This window comes from Gymnoscopelus microlampas (genome assembly GCF_963454915.1).
Source record: "Gymnoscopelus microlampas genome assembly, chromosome: 13".
Lineage (NCBI taxonomy): Eukaryota > Metazoa > Chordata > Actinopteri > Myctophiformes > Myctophidae > Gymnoscopelus > Gymnoscopelus microlampas.
The window spans coordinates 17,095,619-17,112,833 of NC_139950.1; the positions used below are offsets into that span (position 1 = coordinate 17,095,619).

Sequence of the window (17,215 nt, forward strand, 5' to 3'; positions counted from 1 at the left end):
CAGCACTGAGCCCGTTACAGCGAGTGCCAGAACGCTCGCCCCAAAACGCAGTCGCCCCCGGGGCTAATCCGGCGGTATAGGCTCTATGCACAGCAGCCATATTGTCCAATCCAATCCACTTTATTTATATAGCACATTTTAAAACTTGTTCAGGGTTAACAGAGTGCTGTACAGAGAAAACCAAATACACTGGGAAAGTTAAAAAACAAAGAGACAAAGCAAAACACAGAAGCAAAAACATAAACAAAAGAAGCAAAATAAACAACAGAAAGAAACACATCACTGAACATATGTAAATGGAACCAAGTAGAAAAATGGAACCAAATGGACCCGTAAGGTTCCATTTACATATATTGTGAAGACATTCACAAGTGTTACCAATGATACTAATGAAGGCTCTGTTCCATTCTGGTCAAACAGAGTCAGGGTGCTGATATTGTGCATGTTGGCTCACTGGAAACACTATACACGACACCAATTTGGCTCTAAAATTTGGGTCCAGGGACCCTCATGGTTCCTTAAGGGGTTTCCAAATGGCCCCTTACGGGTGTGTAACTCTGAGAGTTATGGGGGTCGTGGAAATTGAAAAACCTGAGAACCACTGTGCTATACTAAATGGAACAGAACCTTAGTATCATTGGTAACACCTGTGAATGTCTTCACAATATGGCTGCAGTGCATAGAGCCTATAGACAGGTTTCCTGTTAGTAAACATTGAGAGGAATATGACCGCGCAGCTGCGGGGGGAAGCCTATGGGTGCGTTTGGAAATTACGCACCGGAGCACACTCGCCTATTAGTTTGTATTGGCCAGTGCGCTCACTGCCGCTCAGGGCTGTATTTTCGAACGCGCCTTCCACCCCCAGGCATGCGCAGATTGCGCATTCTGCTCTGTGATGACGTCGCTCGGAAACCCGTCTATTCACCTGGGTATTCCTAAACGTAACCTCAGTGGTGGAAACTGGAAAGAGTACTCAATTTTTGTTACTTTTTCTTAAGTAAAAGTATCAATACTGCAATGTAGAAATTCTCTGTTACAAGTAAAAAAAAATCTGGATTTAAAAATGTACTTGAGTTACAGTACAAATTAAAGTATTGGTATAAAAGATGTACAAAAGTACAAAAGTAAAAGTACTCATTGTGCGGTCCCATTTCACAAATTTTCAAATGTATAAAATGTATAAACATCTTTTGAAAATAGCCAATCTACAAACACCCCTGACCTCAGTAAACTATGCCTAAAACCTAACCTTATTCCTAAACGTAACCTCAGTAAACTAACTATGCCTAAACCTATTAAACCTTATTTTCAATAGAAGAATACAAGAACCGCTGGTCCGCAATAAAAATGGGGGCGAGCGTGTTTCGGGGCGAGTCTTCCGGTTATCCTTTCTAACGACACCTTTACGAACGTTTAACTGCGCAGTTGTTGCGCATCTTGCGGAGCGCAGTTGACAGCCCCGTCAAGGATCGCACCTTCCTTCTACATGCAAATGTTAGATTGATTTAAATATAAAACTGTTATGTCCGACATTAGAGATATCCCCCATATCCCGCCACAACTTCCTCCGCTGAGGGAGCTAGTGCTATATATAACTCTATCGTCAGGACAGCCAGTCAATGACCCTGAGGTGATCTGTTTGTTTGTCCAAACACACTTTGAAGAGGCTACATTGCTGTTGAGAGAGAGAGAGAGAGAGAGAGAGAGAGAGAGAGAGAGAGAGAGAGAGAGAGAGAGAGAGAGAGAGAGAGAGAGAGAGAGATGTGCAATGCTTTTTGAGGCATACTACTCTGTAATGGTTTTGCATGTGGCCTCCATACAGGAAATTTAAGATGCGAATAATTAGCCTATAGCATGATGTATGATGTGTAGCATTAGGAGTGAGTTGCATTTTGATTGATTGATTGAATACTTTAATAACAGTTTGAAAATAGTAGGCTACAGTGGTACGATTTTACAATGATTGCTAAAAGGATAACTTTGCTTGAGATGCGAGAGTGTGGTCTATATAGCGTGCCAGAAATCCTGAAGGGGGCGTCAACAAGTGTCTTTTGGTAGCAGCGGACATCTTTGAGGGTATAAACCAGGTTGACTTAATATTGCCCTAAACAAACATGTCTGCGCTACTATGCCACGCCCTCCCGTGGTGACGACGCGTTGGCACGCTCTATAGCCAACACCAGCTGGAGACTCCTGGATCGCTGCCCTGTCTAGCATCAGAGTCTTGAGCTCTCCACTGTGTCGTGCTGCAGTGTATCTACGTAGGTGGTGCGCTTCTTGCCTTTCCTGGCTGTGCTCTGGGTTGGCTCCCATAGTGTCAGTCTGCTTGCCTATAGTTCTGTTCTGGGTGCCTGACGCAGTGCCCTGCCAGCCTCATCCTTCTCTCTGACTTTGTCTGTGACCCATGGTACAGTAGGTCCCCGTAGAGGACCACATTACTGATGTGGTCCCTCCATGTGACACACCTAGTGCCATTCGTAGCATTCTTGTGTAGACTCCATCCAGGGCCCTTTCCTGTTGTGCTGTGAGGGTCCATGTCTCGGCCTCATACAGCAGTACCGAGTCTGACTCCACTGTAGCTACGAACAGCCGCCTCTTGAGGTCTTTTGAGGTCTGATTGCCACACTCTCCTCATTCCATGGCATGCAAGCAATTCCAGGCAAGTGACCCCCAAACCTTCAGGTCCGGTTCTGTTGAAGCAGTCCATGCCCCGAGATATTTGAAGTCTTCGACTGCCTCAAGCACGTCCCGTCCGCAGTGGCAATGGTTTTGTCCTCTGTTAACTGTCAGTACCTTTGTTTTCTTGGCATTGAGCTTGAGGCCAATCTTCCTGCACTCCATTTCTACTGCCAGTAGTAGTTCCCTTCCCTTCTCTGCTGTATCCGAGATTAGGGCAATGTCATCTGCGTAGTCGAGGTCAGTAATCATGATGGGGTGTCCTCGCCTTGACTTCCTCAGGACCAGAGTGAACCCCAGTGCCTCCTCTCTGCCATTGATTGCGAGTCTCAGTGCATGGTCCATCACTAATGAACAGGAAGGGGGCCATTTGTCCCCCTTCTTGTTCCCATTTGTCACCCTGTAAGCAATTCCAGGCACGCTAGGATCTCAAGTTATTTGGTGTCACCGTCGCAGGTTTGAACCTTGGCTCGAGTCTGGTTGTAGCTTGTCTCTATCATCTGAACCATGATCTCAGGTTAATAAAATCCAACACCACCTCGTCTATGGGCACATACTTCAGAACCTCTGGTGTCACTCCATCCTCCTAGCTCTTGACGGACTTGATAGTAGACTTAAGTAAGTAGGTCGGGAGTTGCTGAGGTGGAGCGCCACACCTACCATCAGCTCCCAGTACTTGCCGCACGACTTACCGCTCCCAAGTCGTGCTACTCATACGCTGAGTTGGCGGTGCCCAGGATCGAACCCATGGCCTTGTCGGCTAAAGGCGAGAACTCTAACGACTGAGCTACCCGGACGGTAAAGAGGGATATGGGGGGAGTTTTTTTGTGTATGTTATATAGGTACCAACAATGGACATATATGTCCAATATGTTAACTTAGGGCCTGCTTCATACTGCATTTATTCGTTTGCTAGGATAATTTCTGTGCCAGTCCTTTATAGTGTACAGGCTTAGATTGATATTAAGGAAATAGGAAGTAGATATGTCAGTGTGTTCTGTGCACAAGTCATTGGCATACAAGCGTATTTTTGGAGGCAGGCTGACAAGGTGAAGTGCTTACAAAGGTTTCTGCTTTAATTTGTTTTGAGCATCCGGATGATAAGAGCATGATGTGTTTGAAGTGGATGAAGATGGAGAAGATGGAAGATTGTTATGTTGATGTGCCACAGAAATGTAACAATGTAGCTTTTGGCAATCTTCCTATTGCTACCTACTTACTGTATATAAAAAGACATTGCTGAACTACTTGAAAACTACATTATTCTGACAAGTAGACAACATTTCTGTCTGTTTAGTTTGTACTATGAAAAGGTCTTTATACTTTTACTTTAGAAACTTGTACTTTTACTTTTGATACTTAAATACAATTTAACACCAGATACTTTACTTGAGTACATACAGTATGAAGTGAGGTGTATTTCTTATGGGTTACATATTCGCCAGATTTGGCCTGCGGGCCGCCAGTTGAATATCACTGCCCTATAGGGCCTGGGGCACTACATTGTGTTATTCCGGGCCCGGCCTGCATAAGGGAACATCAAAAGCTTAAATTCATAGAATGGCGGTTGCGCTAGCCAAAAAAACAGTTATTTTCAGCAAGCGATACCGTCATATGGAGTATAAACGAATCCTTAGATGTCCCAATGTCCTTGGACATGGGGACACAGCCACTTGGGATGACATTTAATGTCATCCCAAGAGGCTGTGTTTTAGCTCTTGGGTGAAAGAGGCAAACAGATAAAAGTGCAGGTACAGTACGTGATGGATGGCAACAAGAATAAAGATGAAGTGAAAAACATTCAAGGCCAGTTATGATGTGAGGGCTGGATTATTTCAAATGTTAGCCTTGATTACAATTGATGAACGATAAAAGGCATATACACTCTGTAGTGGTTTTGTAGATTTTCACTATTGCCACCATTGTACAACACAAGTACAGGGTTTACAAGGTGGTTAATCAGACTAAACGATTTAGCTGATTATGAAAAGAAATCTCTTAAAATGTTTTTGGGTCAATTCGTTGTATACATAAATAATTAAAGAAAGCAAAAATAAAAACTGCTTCTCGATCATTCGATTAACTTACATGAGCAAGAAGCCAGTTATTATTATTTATTTTTTACATAGCCTAAATAAAATATTCAGAATTATTAGCTTCCTGTTTCTGTGGGTAGCTTTTTGTCTGAATTATGCTACCATGCCTGCTGTGTACTGAACTTAATGAACTAACATTACTCACAAGTTGCCCACTGCATTCCACATTTATGCATGTTATTCATTTTCAACTTTATAATTACATTCATATGGTGGTCGATCTTCACAACAACCTTGAAAAGCTATAAGTATAAGTTGTGGCAGGCAAATACATATTTTGTGCCAACTTCCTTGAAAACAGGTAATTAAAAAATTATCTGTAAATGCACTTCAGCCCAAATATGCCTTTTGGTAAACATTTTCCTCTTAAACAAGCTTGTAAACATTGCTGTAATTATCTCATAATTGAAATTCTATGGAAGTCAAAAAACATATACTATACTTGAATATGCATGTTCTTGAATTTGAATTTAAATTTGGATTGCATTTAGATCCCTGGCTCTAGTGTGGGCCTGCATATAAACGCAAATGTGACAAATGTGAGGGTCGTGAGTGTGTAGGTGTCATGCTCCGCAGGCTATATCAAACCCCGAGTTCACTACTTACAGTAGCAGCCAGTATTGCAAAGTAACAAAGTAATATTGAACTTTTTTACTCCACTGCAATTATTTGACAGCTTTAGTTACTAGTTAGTTTGTAGATTTAGATTATTATTACAAATCATACATTAAACAATTAAGCCCTGGCCCACCTTCTTCTTCTTCCCTTTCTTTTTATGGATATAACAAAAACGATGGCGCATGCACAAAAACTAATTTCACCCACTGTTTTACACCCGTAATCCTGGGATGTGACAATAAAGTCCTATTTTATATTGAATGCTATTCGAAAATAGCCGATCTAGAAGCTTGTGAGCTTGTGAGATCAACTATTTTTGAAAGATTTTTCAAACATTTGAGTACTTTTACATTGACACTCTTAAGTATATTTTGATGCCAATACTTTTGTACTATTACTCAAGTAAAACATTTAATACAGGCCATATCCTTGTAATAGAGTTGTTTTATATTGTGGAATTGCTGCTTTTACTTAAATCTGTGTACTTCCTCCAGCACTGGGCAGGATAATGGCTTGTTTTAAATCTGCCACTGTGGATGTGTAGGCAGCAGTACGTAGGCATAGGCAAAGACAGATCTTTGCTCCCCTTTGATTTTGTGCTGGCAAAACTGACTTCTACCAGTTGTTTGAAAACTAAAACCTAGAATACGGATACATGTTTTGTCTATCTGAAATATGCGCATAACTTTAACCCACCTTCCATAACTAAATAAACAAATAAATTAATAAACAATACATTCGAATGTTTCTTCCTTTGACAGTGGAAAGGTGTTAACCATTAAATCCTAGTCGTTTGATGAATAGCAAAAATTACCGATCGACAAGCTGACGTACACATTTCTTTGTGAGGTTGCAGGCTAATTTCACTATTTTTGAAAAGTTTGGAAAATCTTTGAAAATCTTAAAATTCTAGAAAGTTATTGAAAAAACTTGCTTATATTATAATGAATGACATGCCCAAAATAGGGACGCCAGGTTGGAGGTGGTTAAACTGTGTCTCAGACACAACCCTTTTTAACACATTGTTTCTGAAACTTTTTCGTGCAAAGGCCCCACAAATTGATACGGTGCTCGGTTGACGCAGTGGTAAAGTGCCTGCCCATCACCACAGAGGTTGTGGGTTTGAATCCACCGTGGTGCATCCGGCTTTGTTGAGCGTCTATACAAACACAATTAACCCGTGTTCGGGGGAGGGAAGCCGGGCGGGGAGGATGATGTCACTGTAAGTACTCCTACGGGCTGGGGTGCCACCTGTCAGCGGGGAGTGTTGGGCGGGAGGAGTAGAATGAAGGCTCTACGTCTTCCTGGTGGGAGCTCCTCACTGGCAGGTGAGGAAGTGACACGCTGTGAGCTTGTAGATCTGCTACTTTTGAATATGAATGGATAAAGTGGTTAGAATGATTGTGATACTATATTAACTACTTTTGCTGGGGACCCCCCTGCAACCCCCTCAAGGACCCCTGGGGGTCCCGGGACCCCACTTTGAGAACCACTGCTCTATAAGAAGATGCGTTTTGGTGCTGCTGTGCCATGGAATCTACAAGCCAGAAATAGTAAACATGTGAAGTGAGTGGCCATGCGGTGCTGTTGTTTGTCACAAGGCACTTCACAGTAACACGCATTAACCATGTGATGATGCAATTATGAATGTGAACATAATTCATGTTCTATGGCCATACGTACTAATTACATTGATTCTGCTCTTTGAATGAGTAAACATGAATCCTCCATTAGTTCAGAGGTTCTCAAATGTACATTTTGTGCACTCTGAGAGTGTACAAATGGAACCAAATGGACGTGCATACACTCTCAGAGTTATGGGGGTCCTTGAAATTAAAAAAAAGATTGAGAACCACTGCATTATAGTTATGGAGGATAGGATGGAGGATAGCTGCTGTGGAATGCAAAGTTGACACCAAAGCTGTTGACTCACCCCCATCTGGGTAACAACAGTCCAGAGTATAAAGAGACCTCGGTGCAGTAAACTTTAGGTTGGCACTCTGGTCAGAGGAGCAACTTAGCTACGGTCTCGTTCTTAACCGGAAGCCCATCATCTGAAGAAAACACTGAAAACTGGGCATTTTTCCCTATTCCGGATCAGGCTGCTTAATGGGGGGAATCAAAAGGTAACCGTTTTCTGCATAATGCTGACTGTATCTGTGAATAATTTGAAATGTGACTGATATTCTGCAATTGACACGCATGTTTAGTTCTTGCAGAGATTATTAATGCAAAAAAGAATGTGTTCCTAATCGATTGCAATATCTGATCGCATTCCAGACGAATCCTTCTCTGCTATTTGTTCTGCTGCCATGTCATCCCACGATATCTCTGCACAGGACTCCATGGTCACAGTAAGTTCTCAAACATGTTCATGTCAAGGACCTCCAAACTGATATGTATTAGGCCACGGTCGGACCCCCTTCTGAAAATATTTTGTGCCAGGGGACCCCATAAGACAACAAAACAAAAAAAGAAAATAGATTTTTCTAAAATAGCAGATCTATAAGCTCACAACGCTTTGCATCATAATGCGTTGTGAGCCTGAAGATCTTCTATTAACTGATTTTTATGCCATATTGCTGGGGACCCCTTGGAACAGCTACAAGGACCCCTGGGGGTCCCCGGACCCTAACCCAGTGGTCCACACCAGTATTCTCTTTCAGACAGTTAAATTAACACTCCAGATATTACTGTGTGTACATCCACTCCAATGGACAGCAATAAAAGGTTCTGCTGATGTCTGTGGCACCTGACCTGCATCCCTTATCTGCTGTCAGTCTGTTCCATATTAGGTTAGATGGGTTGTCAACATGGTATACTGTGTAGCATCTTAGCTAAATCAGTGGTCCTTAAACGGTTTAACTTGCAAGGACCCCCAGTTCAGTATGCATTAGGATGCCCATAACTCTGAGAGTGTACTGATGGTTGTACACTCTCGATTACAGACCTTTAGGGGTCTATTGGTTCCTAAATAATAATTTAGCTGGGGACCCCTGGAACCCCCTCATGGACCGCTGGGGGTCCCTGGACCGCACTTTGAGAACCACTGAGCTAAATGGTTAAAAACATCACTGACATAATATTAAAGGGGTTTGTTTCTGCACATGGCTCATCCATAATAATAACATAATGCACATTGCACTGTATAATAGCATCAACCAAATGCTGCAGACAATCAATGAGACACTGTGAAAATGAATGGAAATTAGTCCTAGATACATACGATACAATACATCCATACACAGACAAATGTGTAGATAGAGTTTTTACAGTACATCATATTGTAATGTTCTTATTTTGATCATAAGACCCAATTACTGAATGTCTCCAGGTTTTCTCCAGAATACAGGTATGACACTGATTTACTATGCCACATATGGCACATTAGGAGTCCACCAGTACTTTTTCATTTTCAAGGACCCCCATAATTCTGTGAGTGTGTACAAATGGAACCAACATTTGGTTCCACTTGTACACAGACACACTCATTCCATTTCCACCCATTCCATTCATTCCACTCATTCCATTCCATCAAAGAAAGAAAAAAAAGACCATTACTGCATCAAAAGTAATCAACAAACTATACTATAAAAACTGGTCGAACATTGGCCAAATTGTGAAAATTGTGAAAATAGCCAATCTACAAGCTGACAACGCCTCGCGTTGCAAGCTTGTAGATCGGCTATTTTCACAATATTTAGCCTAACTGTGGAACCAAGTCAAACAAAATTGAATGCCCCAACTCTTGGTCCCATTTGTACACACTCACAGTTTCAGACCTGTAATGGTTCATTTGGACTCCCTTCAACCCACTTCCATGGCAAAAATTAGAATTTTGACAAAAATGTCCACCACAACCCGGCATGGCTACCCTGCCTAGATATAATTCAAGTTATATTGGAGAAATGGGGGGGGGGGGGGGGGGGGGGGGGGGGGTTATCTAAGCAGCCTAAGTGGAACATTATTGTTCAAACTTGATGAATAATAACTTTGGCTTCTGCACGGATGTATGAAAAAACGAGCGTGTCTAGAGCTGCAGTGTTAAACAGGAAACCACCCACAGCCCCTGACAGGCAGCCTAATGTTTATTCAAGGCAGCCAGTGCAGCTTTTCAAACAACAACTAATTTTATCACGCACTCACTTGAGGGTGATGATGAGTTCAATGAGTAGCCTCTGCAAACACACACACACTTAGCACACACAGGCCACACCGCTGACCTGCGCCGACCTGTCTGCCTGTCTGTCTGTCTGTCTGTCTGTCTGTCTATCTACTCAAATGTTTTACTTAAGTAAAAGTATCAATACTGCAATGCAGACATATTCTGTTAAGTCAAAATCCGGTATTCAAAATGTACTTGAGTAAAAGTACAAAAGTATTGGCATCAAAATGTACATAAAGTACCAAAAGCAAAAGTACTCATTGTGCAAAATGTCCCATTTCACAAGTCTTCAAAATGTATACAAACCTTTTGAAAATAGCCGAAGTATATAGGGGTAAACATGTTTAATGCATGTTTTGTAATAATAATAAAAATCTACAAAGTAACTGGAAAAGATTTCAAATAATTGTAGTGGAGTAAAAAGTACAATATTTGCCCCTGAGATGTAGTGGAGAAGTAAAAGCACTGCAAATTGAAAATACTCCAGTAAAGTAAAGATTCCTCAAATTTGTACTTAAGCACAGTACTTGAGTAAATGTACATAGTAACTTTCCACCACTGTTATCTATTACTAATATCATCTTCTTCTTCATCATCATCTTGCAGGGGTGCCATTTTCATCTGGCCTTGGCCTTCAAACGGAGCAATCCGTGTGCCCTCAGGTCAACGTTGGAGAAGATAGTTTCCCTGGTAAGTTAAGACAGTGGTTCTCAACCTGTGGGTCGGGACCCCCAGGGGGATCCTCACATGATTGGGGGGGGGGGGGGGATGCTTCAACTCCTACATTCCAAGTGTTTGTGTGGGGGTCCCCAATTCAAATATGATTATTTTGGGGGGTCCCCAATTCAAATATGATTATTTTGGGGGGGTCCCCAATTCAAATATGATTATTTTGGAGGGCCACGGCCTGAAAATAGAACCACTGAGTTAAGACTGCAAATTTGGCACAGTATTCAGTCTAAACTTTGTCTGTTTTAACGACCTTTCTTTCTGCCGACAGGGTTTTATATCATGTCTCAGTTCCACATTGCAGAGCTGGCGAGAAGAGGGACTGTACAAAAGGTCGTGGGGTCGGCTCCCCAGCACGTAGCTTATCAGCTAGGGCACACATTCAACTTCAGAATCAACACTAAGTAAGTATCAGTGGCATAGAGCAGTGGTTCTCAACCTGAGGGTCGGGATGTTGGGGGGTCAACAGATCACAATGAAGTGAGAATTGAGTTTTGAGACCTTTTTAATACCTAAAAAAAGAAAGAAAGTAAGAAAAAAAAGAGACCATTACTGCATCAAAAGTAATCAACACTAAACTATAAAAACTGCTCAAATTGACAAATGATATAAGAAAGAAGCAAACATTTTGAAAATAGCAGATCTACAACGCCTCTGCTATTTTCAACATTTATCGAGGAACCAAGTCAAATGTAATGCCTCAACTCCTACAATTCCAAGTGCTTGTCAGTGTGGGGGGTCCCCAGTTCAAATATGATTATTTTGTGGGGTCCCCAGTTCAAATATGATTATTTTGGGGGGTCCCCAGTTCAAATATGATTATTTTGGAGGGGTCCCCCCAGTTCAAACATGATTATTTTGGAGGGGTCCCCAGTTCAAATATGATTATTTTGTGGGGTCCCCAGTTCAAATATGATTATTTTGTGGGGTCCCCAGTTCAAATATGATTATTTTGTGGGGTCCCCAGTTCAAATATGATTATTTTGGAGGGTCCCCAGTTCAAATATGATTATTTAGGGGGGTCCACAGTTCAAATATGATTATTTTGTGGGGTCCACAGTTCAAATATGATTGTTTTGGGGGGGTCCCCAGTTCAAATATGATTGTTTTGGGGGGTCCCGGCCTGAAAAGGTTGAGAACCAACTGGCATAGAGCAGTGGTTTTCAACCAGTGGTCCGGGGACCACCAGTGGTCCTTGAGGGGGTTCCAGGGGGTCCCCAGCCAAATTAATAGTTAGGAACCAAATTGACCCGTATGTGTCTGTAACTCTGAGAGTGTACAAATGGAACCCCCGGGTCCATTTGGTTCCATTTGTACACTCTCAGAGTTAAATGAACACTAATCATGATGATACAGTGTAGATTCCCCCAAGAAATCAAAATGGTTGAGTCCCTGGCATATCTTTTCAAATGGGGGGTCCGTGGGCTAATATGTGGGAATTTGGGGGTCCTTGACATGAAAAAGGTTGAAAACCACTGGCATAGAGGATCGGTGACGAAATGCAATCTCGTTAGTGAACACTGACACCCAGTGGTCAACGTGTGGTACTGTAGCGTACGTTGTCCATGGTGCTGAAAAAGAAGGCTACTCATCAGCAAATGGGGAATTCTTATCTTAGCAGTGGTGGAAAGTAACTAAGTACATTTACTCAAGGACAGTAGGCTACTTCTGTAAAATGATGAGGTACTTTCATTTTACTTGAGTATTTTCATTTTTAAATACTTAATACTTCTACTCCATTACATCTCAGAGGCAAATATTGCACTTTTTTACTCCACTACAATTATGTGACAGCTTTAGTTAGTTACTTTTAAAGTTTAGAGTATTAATACAAAACACACTTGAGCACTATTCTATACTTTGGCTAATTGAAAATAGCCAATCTACAACCTTGTAGGCTTGTAGATCTGCTATTTTCGAAAAGGTTCAGTACTTTTTCTTTGGTAGCCTACTGCAAGCATATTCTGATGCCAATACTTTTGCACTTTCACTCAAGTCAAATTTTTGAATACAAGCCTTTTAACCTACTTGTACATTTACTTAAGTACTGTACTTAAGTACAATTTTGAGGTATTTGTACTTTACTTGAGTATTTCCAATTTTCAATACTTTTACTTTTACTCCACTATACATCTCTGAGGAAAATATTGTACTTTTACTCCACTACAATTAAAGATTAGATTACAAAACATCCATTAACCACTTTAGCCCTATTTCATACCTAGGCTATTTGAAAATAGCCAATCTACAAGATCACAATAGGTCGCATTGTGACGCATTGTGAGCTTGTAGATCTGCTATTTTCAAACATTTTAGTACTTTAAGTACATTTTGATACCAATACTTTTGTACTTAAATACATTTTAAATTCCAGACTTTTACTTGTAACAGAGTACTTCTACATTGCAGTATTGATACTTTTACTTAAAGTAAAACATTCAAGTACTTTTTCCACCACTGATTATCGTATTGTGGTATTGATACTTTTACTTAATATGTAAAAACGCATCTAACTTCTTCCACCACTGATGTTCAGGCCTGGTCAAATACATATTTGTGTTTGTGTTGTTGCAGATCCTTATATCCTCTGGGACTACCAGAAGAGTTCTCATTCGTGTCAGTGTTTCGCATGAGTGACAGCATCACCATCAATAAGAAGTGGAATATCTGGCAGATACAGGATGTCAACGGCGAGGAGCAGCTCGCCGTCAGACTCAATGGAGAATCCCAGTCTCTGGAGTTCTCCTTCATTCACGGTCATGGACTCCATAAGGAAAGACAGACCGTTGTTTTCTCATCACTTCAACTCCTTTTCAACTCCCTGTGGCACGACGTCATCCTGAACGTCAAGAAACGGTCCGTTACTCTTTACGTGGATTGTAATCTGATCGAATCTCGCGATACACCGCCGAGAGCAGCTGTCAGTCTGGACGGCTTCACTTCCATTGGGAAACTGACTGATAAACCTGTGGTAGCTGTTCAGGTAAGCTGTTTGTTTAAACCTAATAGGCTCTATTCACAGCAGCCATATTATGAAGACATTCACAGGTGTTACCAATGATACTAATGAAGGCTCTGTTCCATTTAGTGTAGCACGGTGGTTTACACGACCCCCATAACTCTGAGAGTGTACAAATGGAACCAAATGGACCCTTACGGGTCCATTTGGTTCCATTTGTACACTCTCAGAGTTACACACCTGTAAGGGGCCATTTGGAAGCCCATGAGGGTTCCTGGACTCCAACTGTAGACCCACTGGTGTTTCCAGTGGGCCAACATGCACAATATCAGCACCTTGACTCTGTTTGACCAGAATGGAACAGAGCCTTCATTAGTATCATTGGTAACACCTGTGAATGTCTTCATACTATGGCTGCTGTGAATAGAGCCTATTATTATCAGTGGTGGAAAGTAACTAAGTACATTTACTTAAGTAGCCTACTGTAGTTATAAGTAACGTTTTGAGGTACTTTTTACCTTACTTGAGTATTTCAATTGTCCAATACTTTTACTATTGGAAAGTAACTAATTACATTTACTCAAGTACAGTATACTTCAGTACAATTTTGAGGTACTTTTACTTTGCTTAAGTATTTCCAATTTCAATACTTTTACTTCTACTCCACTATACATCTCAGGGGCTAATATTGTACTTTTTACTCCACTACAATTATTTGTTACTAGTTACTTTGTAGATTTGGATTATTATTACAAAACATACATTAACCACTTCATCCCTATTTGAACTTTGGCTATTTGAAAATATCAGATCTACAAGCTCACAACATATACATTATATACATTATGATACTTTGTGAAACGGGACATTCTGCATAATGAATACTTTTACTTTTGGTACTTTAAGTATGTTTAGATGCAAATGCTTTTGTACTTTTACTCAAGTAAATTTTGATTACCAGACTTTTCTACATTTCTACAGTGCAGTATTGATACTTTTACTTAAGTTAAAAAAAACAGAACTTTTCCCACCACTGTTCTTTATGATAATTTGGTACTCTATTATAAAACAGTAATTGAAATAGTTTAGATTGTACTTTTGTTTGAACAGGTATACATTGGTTAAGGGCTGTCCCTGGCTGTCCTCTGGCTGTCTTGTCCCTAACAGAATCCTATGGAATCTCTGCTGTTACCCCTGCATTAACGAGACAATTCCTACAAATACGTGGAAATTGTAGCAAGTGGCAGTGAAGAAACGCAGCCTTGTGCACACACAGGCCACATAGCCTACCCATTAGGCCTGCCACAGTTCAGGGCTCACACACAGGCAACATATAGCCTACCCAGCTCAAAGCAAGGCAACGTGCCTTGATCTGGCCTTCTAGTGTTACTAAGGCCAGCCCCTTGGATAGTACAGGAAGCCACTTTGAAGGACACTATACTGTAGCTACAAACTCCACAAAGTCAAGCTGCCGACTGCACATAATCAACTAATTGGCCGCGGACCCCCATCTGAAAATGTTTTGTTCCAGGGACCCCCAGAAGAGAAGATTTAAAGATTTAAAGAAATTCAAAATTAGGCCTATTCAAAAGCTTCTAAACATTTCGGATATTTAAAAAAAAATAGCAGATGTACAATCTGCTAGATGTATATCTATTTTTGAATAGCCAACATATAAATGGATAAAGTGGTTCATATGTTTGTGATGCTGTAATAACTACTTTCGCTGGGGACCTCCTGGAAACCCCCCCCCCAAACACACACACACACACACACACACACACACACACACACACACACACACACACACACACACACACACACACACACACACACACACACACACACACACACACACACACACACACACACACACACACACACACACACATTGAGAACCAGTGATTTAAAGAGCTCAACAGGCTTCCAGTGGAGGTCACTATTGTATTGTTTGCCCTGACTGCAAGTTCATTAGCCTATTCAGGGTGCTGTCTGTCCCTACATTTTGTAACACATAGCCTACATTTTAACACAATGTATTTATTTACTCAGGGAAAACAGGGACACAAACAGTATCTTCACAGCAGCCAGCATTAGCTATTGCTAATAAATTCAAACAGAAATATTTTCCTTAAGTAACCTTAAGTGAGATGAGCATTTTCTTTTCTTGTAACCTAATTGTGTATTTATTAGAGATCAACATTTGTTTAATTTGTTTTATTGGACACACATGAATGATAAACCTTGAATAGGCTTTAACTTATTTTGACACTGAACTACAGTAGCTTTAGGAGTACCTACAGAATGTTATCATTGTTCAGATGCAACAGTAACATTAACATTAAAACTTTCAATTTAAGTCAATGTGAAAAGTTAAGGCTTTTCAGTGAAACCTTTCACGTAGGCCCACTATTTTTAATAGCAGGTTCTGTTAGTGGTTCATCTTAGCCTATACTAATTTCTTGGAGTTTTTTTCCTCCCAGTTTGAGCTACAAACGATGCTGATTCACTGTGAGGTGATGCGACCCCTGGAAGAACTGTGCAATTACCTCCCAAGCACCACCTCGGTAAGGAAACTAATCTAACTGTATGTGTGACTGTCAGTCTCAATCAAATTATATGAGTTGGGGATTTGAAAAACTTGAAAAGCATCAAAAGGTAATCGATCATACTACTATACTTCGATGAATTGAGTACAAAGAAACAAGCCATAGTCTTTCTTGGGTTTAAAATCCTCTTAGCAGACCTTGTATTTGAACTGTACTTTCCTGTGCTTTTTTTTTTGCAAACTGCTAATATATAGTATTCAATTAATCAATCAGTCAAAAAAAATAGCAGTGGTGTGAAGTAACTAAGGCTACATTTACTCAAGTACAGTACTTAAGTACAATTTTGAGGTATTTTGGAGTATTTCCAGTTTTCATTACTTTTACTTCTACTACATTTGAAAACTGAAGTTACGCGTCGCATCACGACGCGTTGTGAGCTTGTAGATCTGCTATTTTCAAAAGGTTTTTATACATTTAGAAAACTTAAGGGACATTCTGCATAATGAGTACTTTAAGTATATTTTGATGCCTTAAACTTTTACTAAAGTAGCCTAAATTCTGAATACCATACTTGTACTCGTAACGGAGTATCTCTACATTGTGGTAGCCTATTGACACTTTTACTCAAGTAACAGCTGTGAGTATAGGCTACTTGCACTTCTTCCACCACTGAACAAACAGGCCATTTAAAAGTCCCGCAACTCGCACTCTCGTCCATGTAACTCCTCCCCTGCCATATGTGGTCTCTGTGTGCCATCGTCCAATCGCTATCCCATAGGCAAACAGTGTCATGAATATTCATGAGCCTTTGATGGCCCTGGTACCTCGGACGGGGTTAGGTCAGTTGAAGCAGGATTCAGTCGGGTGGTTTTTATGTGTCAGGGGGTCCGTCTGTCTGTCAACCCAGTGAAACCCAGAAAAAAGGACTAATCTAGCCTTTCCCTGAGTCCCTGACACCGGGGAGACCATGGCTCGGACCCCGGGCTTTAGGGGACCGCTTCTGGTGACCCTGCTTCATATGGTCCTGCTCTGCTCCGCTCAAGTAAGACTTTATAACACTTGCGTTTCTCTCCTTTATAGATTGACGAAGCAGAGTTGTTGCCGCAGGTGAGTATATGATGATTCCGATGGCAAACGGAGCCTATGATTCCTGCTATTTATGTCACATCTATTGGTTTTGGACAGAGGGTCAACCGTTGGGATTTTATCCTGCCAGATTATTTGGCATCTAACTGTGAGGACTGGGTAAAACGACTTGAGCCTTATCATAGTCGTTCCATTGATTAAATCGGTCATATAATTAGGTGTATGAATATGAAAGTAGCCTATACATAAGAGCATGTTTGTGCAGTGTCAGTGTTCTACTTACAAATACAATTATAGCTAAATGCACCTGTTCCACTTTTTTCTATACTTTGGATGT

General features: G+C 41.0%; 1 protein-coding gene across 1 annotated transcript in view; it reads left to right on the top strand.

The window, feature by feature from the left end:
* Positions 1–6,675: 6,675 nt before the first annotated feature.
* col9a1b (collagen, type IX, alpha 1b) overlaps positions 6,676–17,215 on the top strand; it is a gene marked incomplete at both ends in the record, with an annotated part of 42,408 nt that continues 31,868 nt past the window's right edge. The window contains 5 exons of the mRNA XM_084076039.1: positions 6,676–6,718; positions 10,556–10,688; positions 12,859–13,267; positions 15,727–15,810; positions 16,873–16,899. Of these exons, the coding sequence (XP_083932165.1) occupies positions 6,676–6,718; positions 10,556–10,688; positions 12,859–13,267; positions 15,727–15,810; positions 16,873–16,899 (696 nt within the window). The remainder of the gene's footprint in view (positions 6,719–10,555; positions 10,689–12,858; positions 13,268–15,726; positions 15,811–16,872; positions 16,900–17,215) is intronic.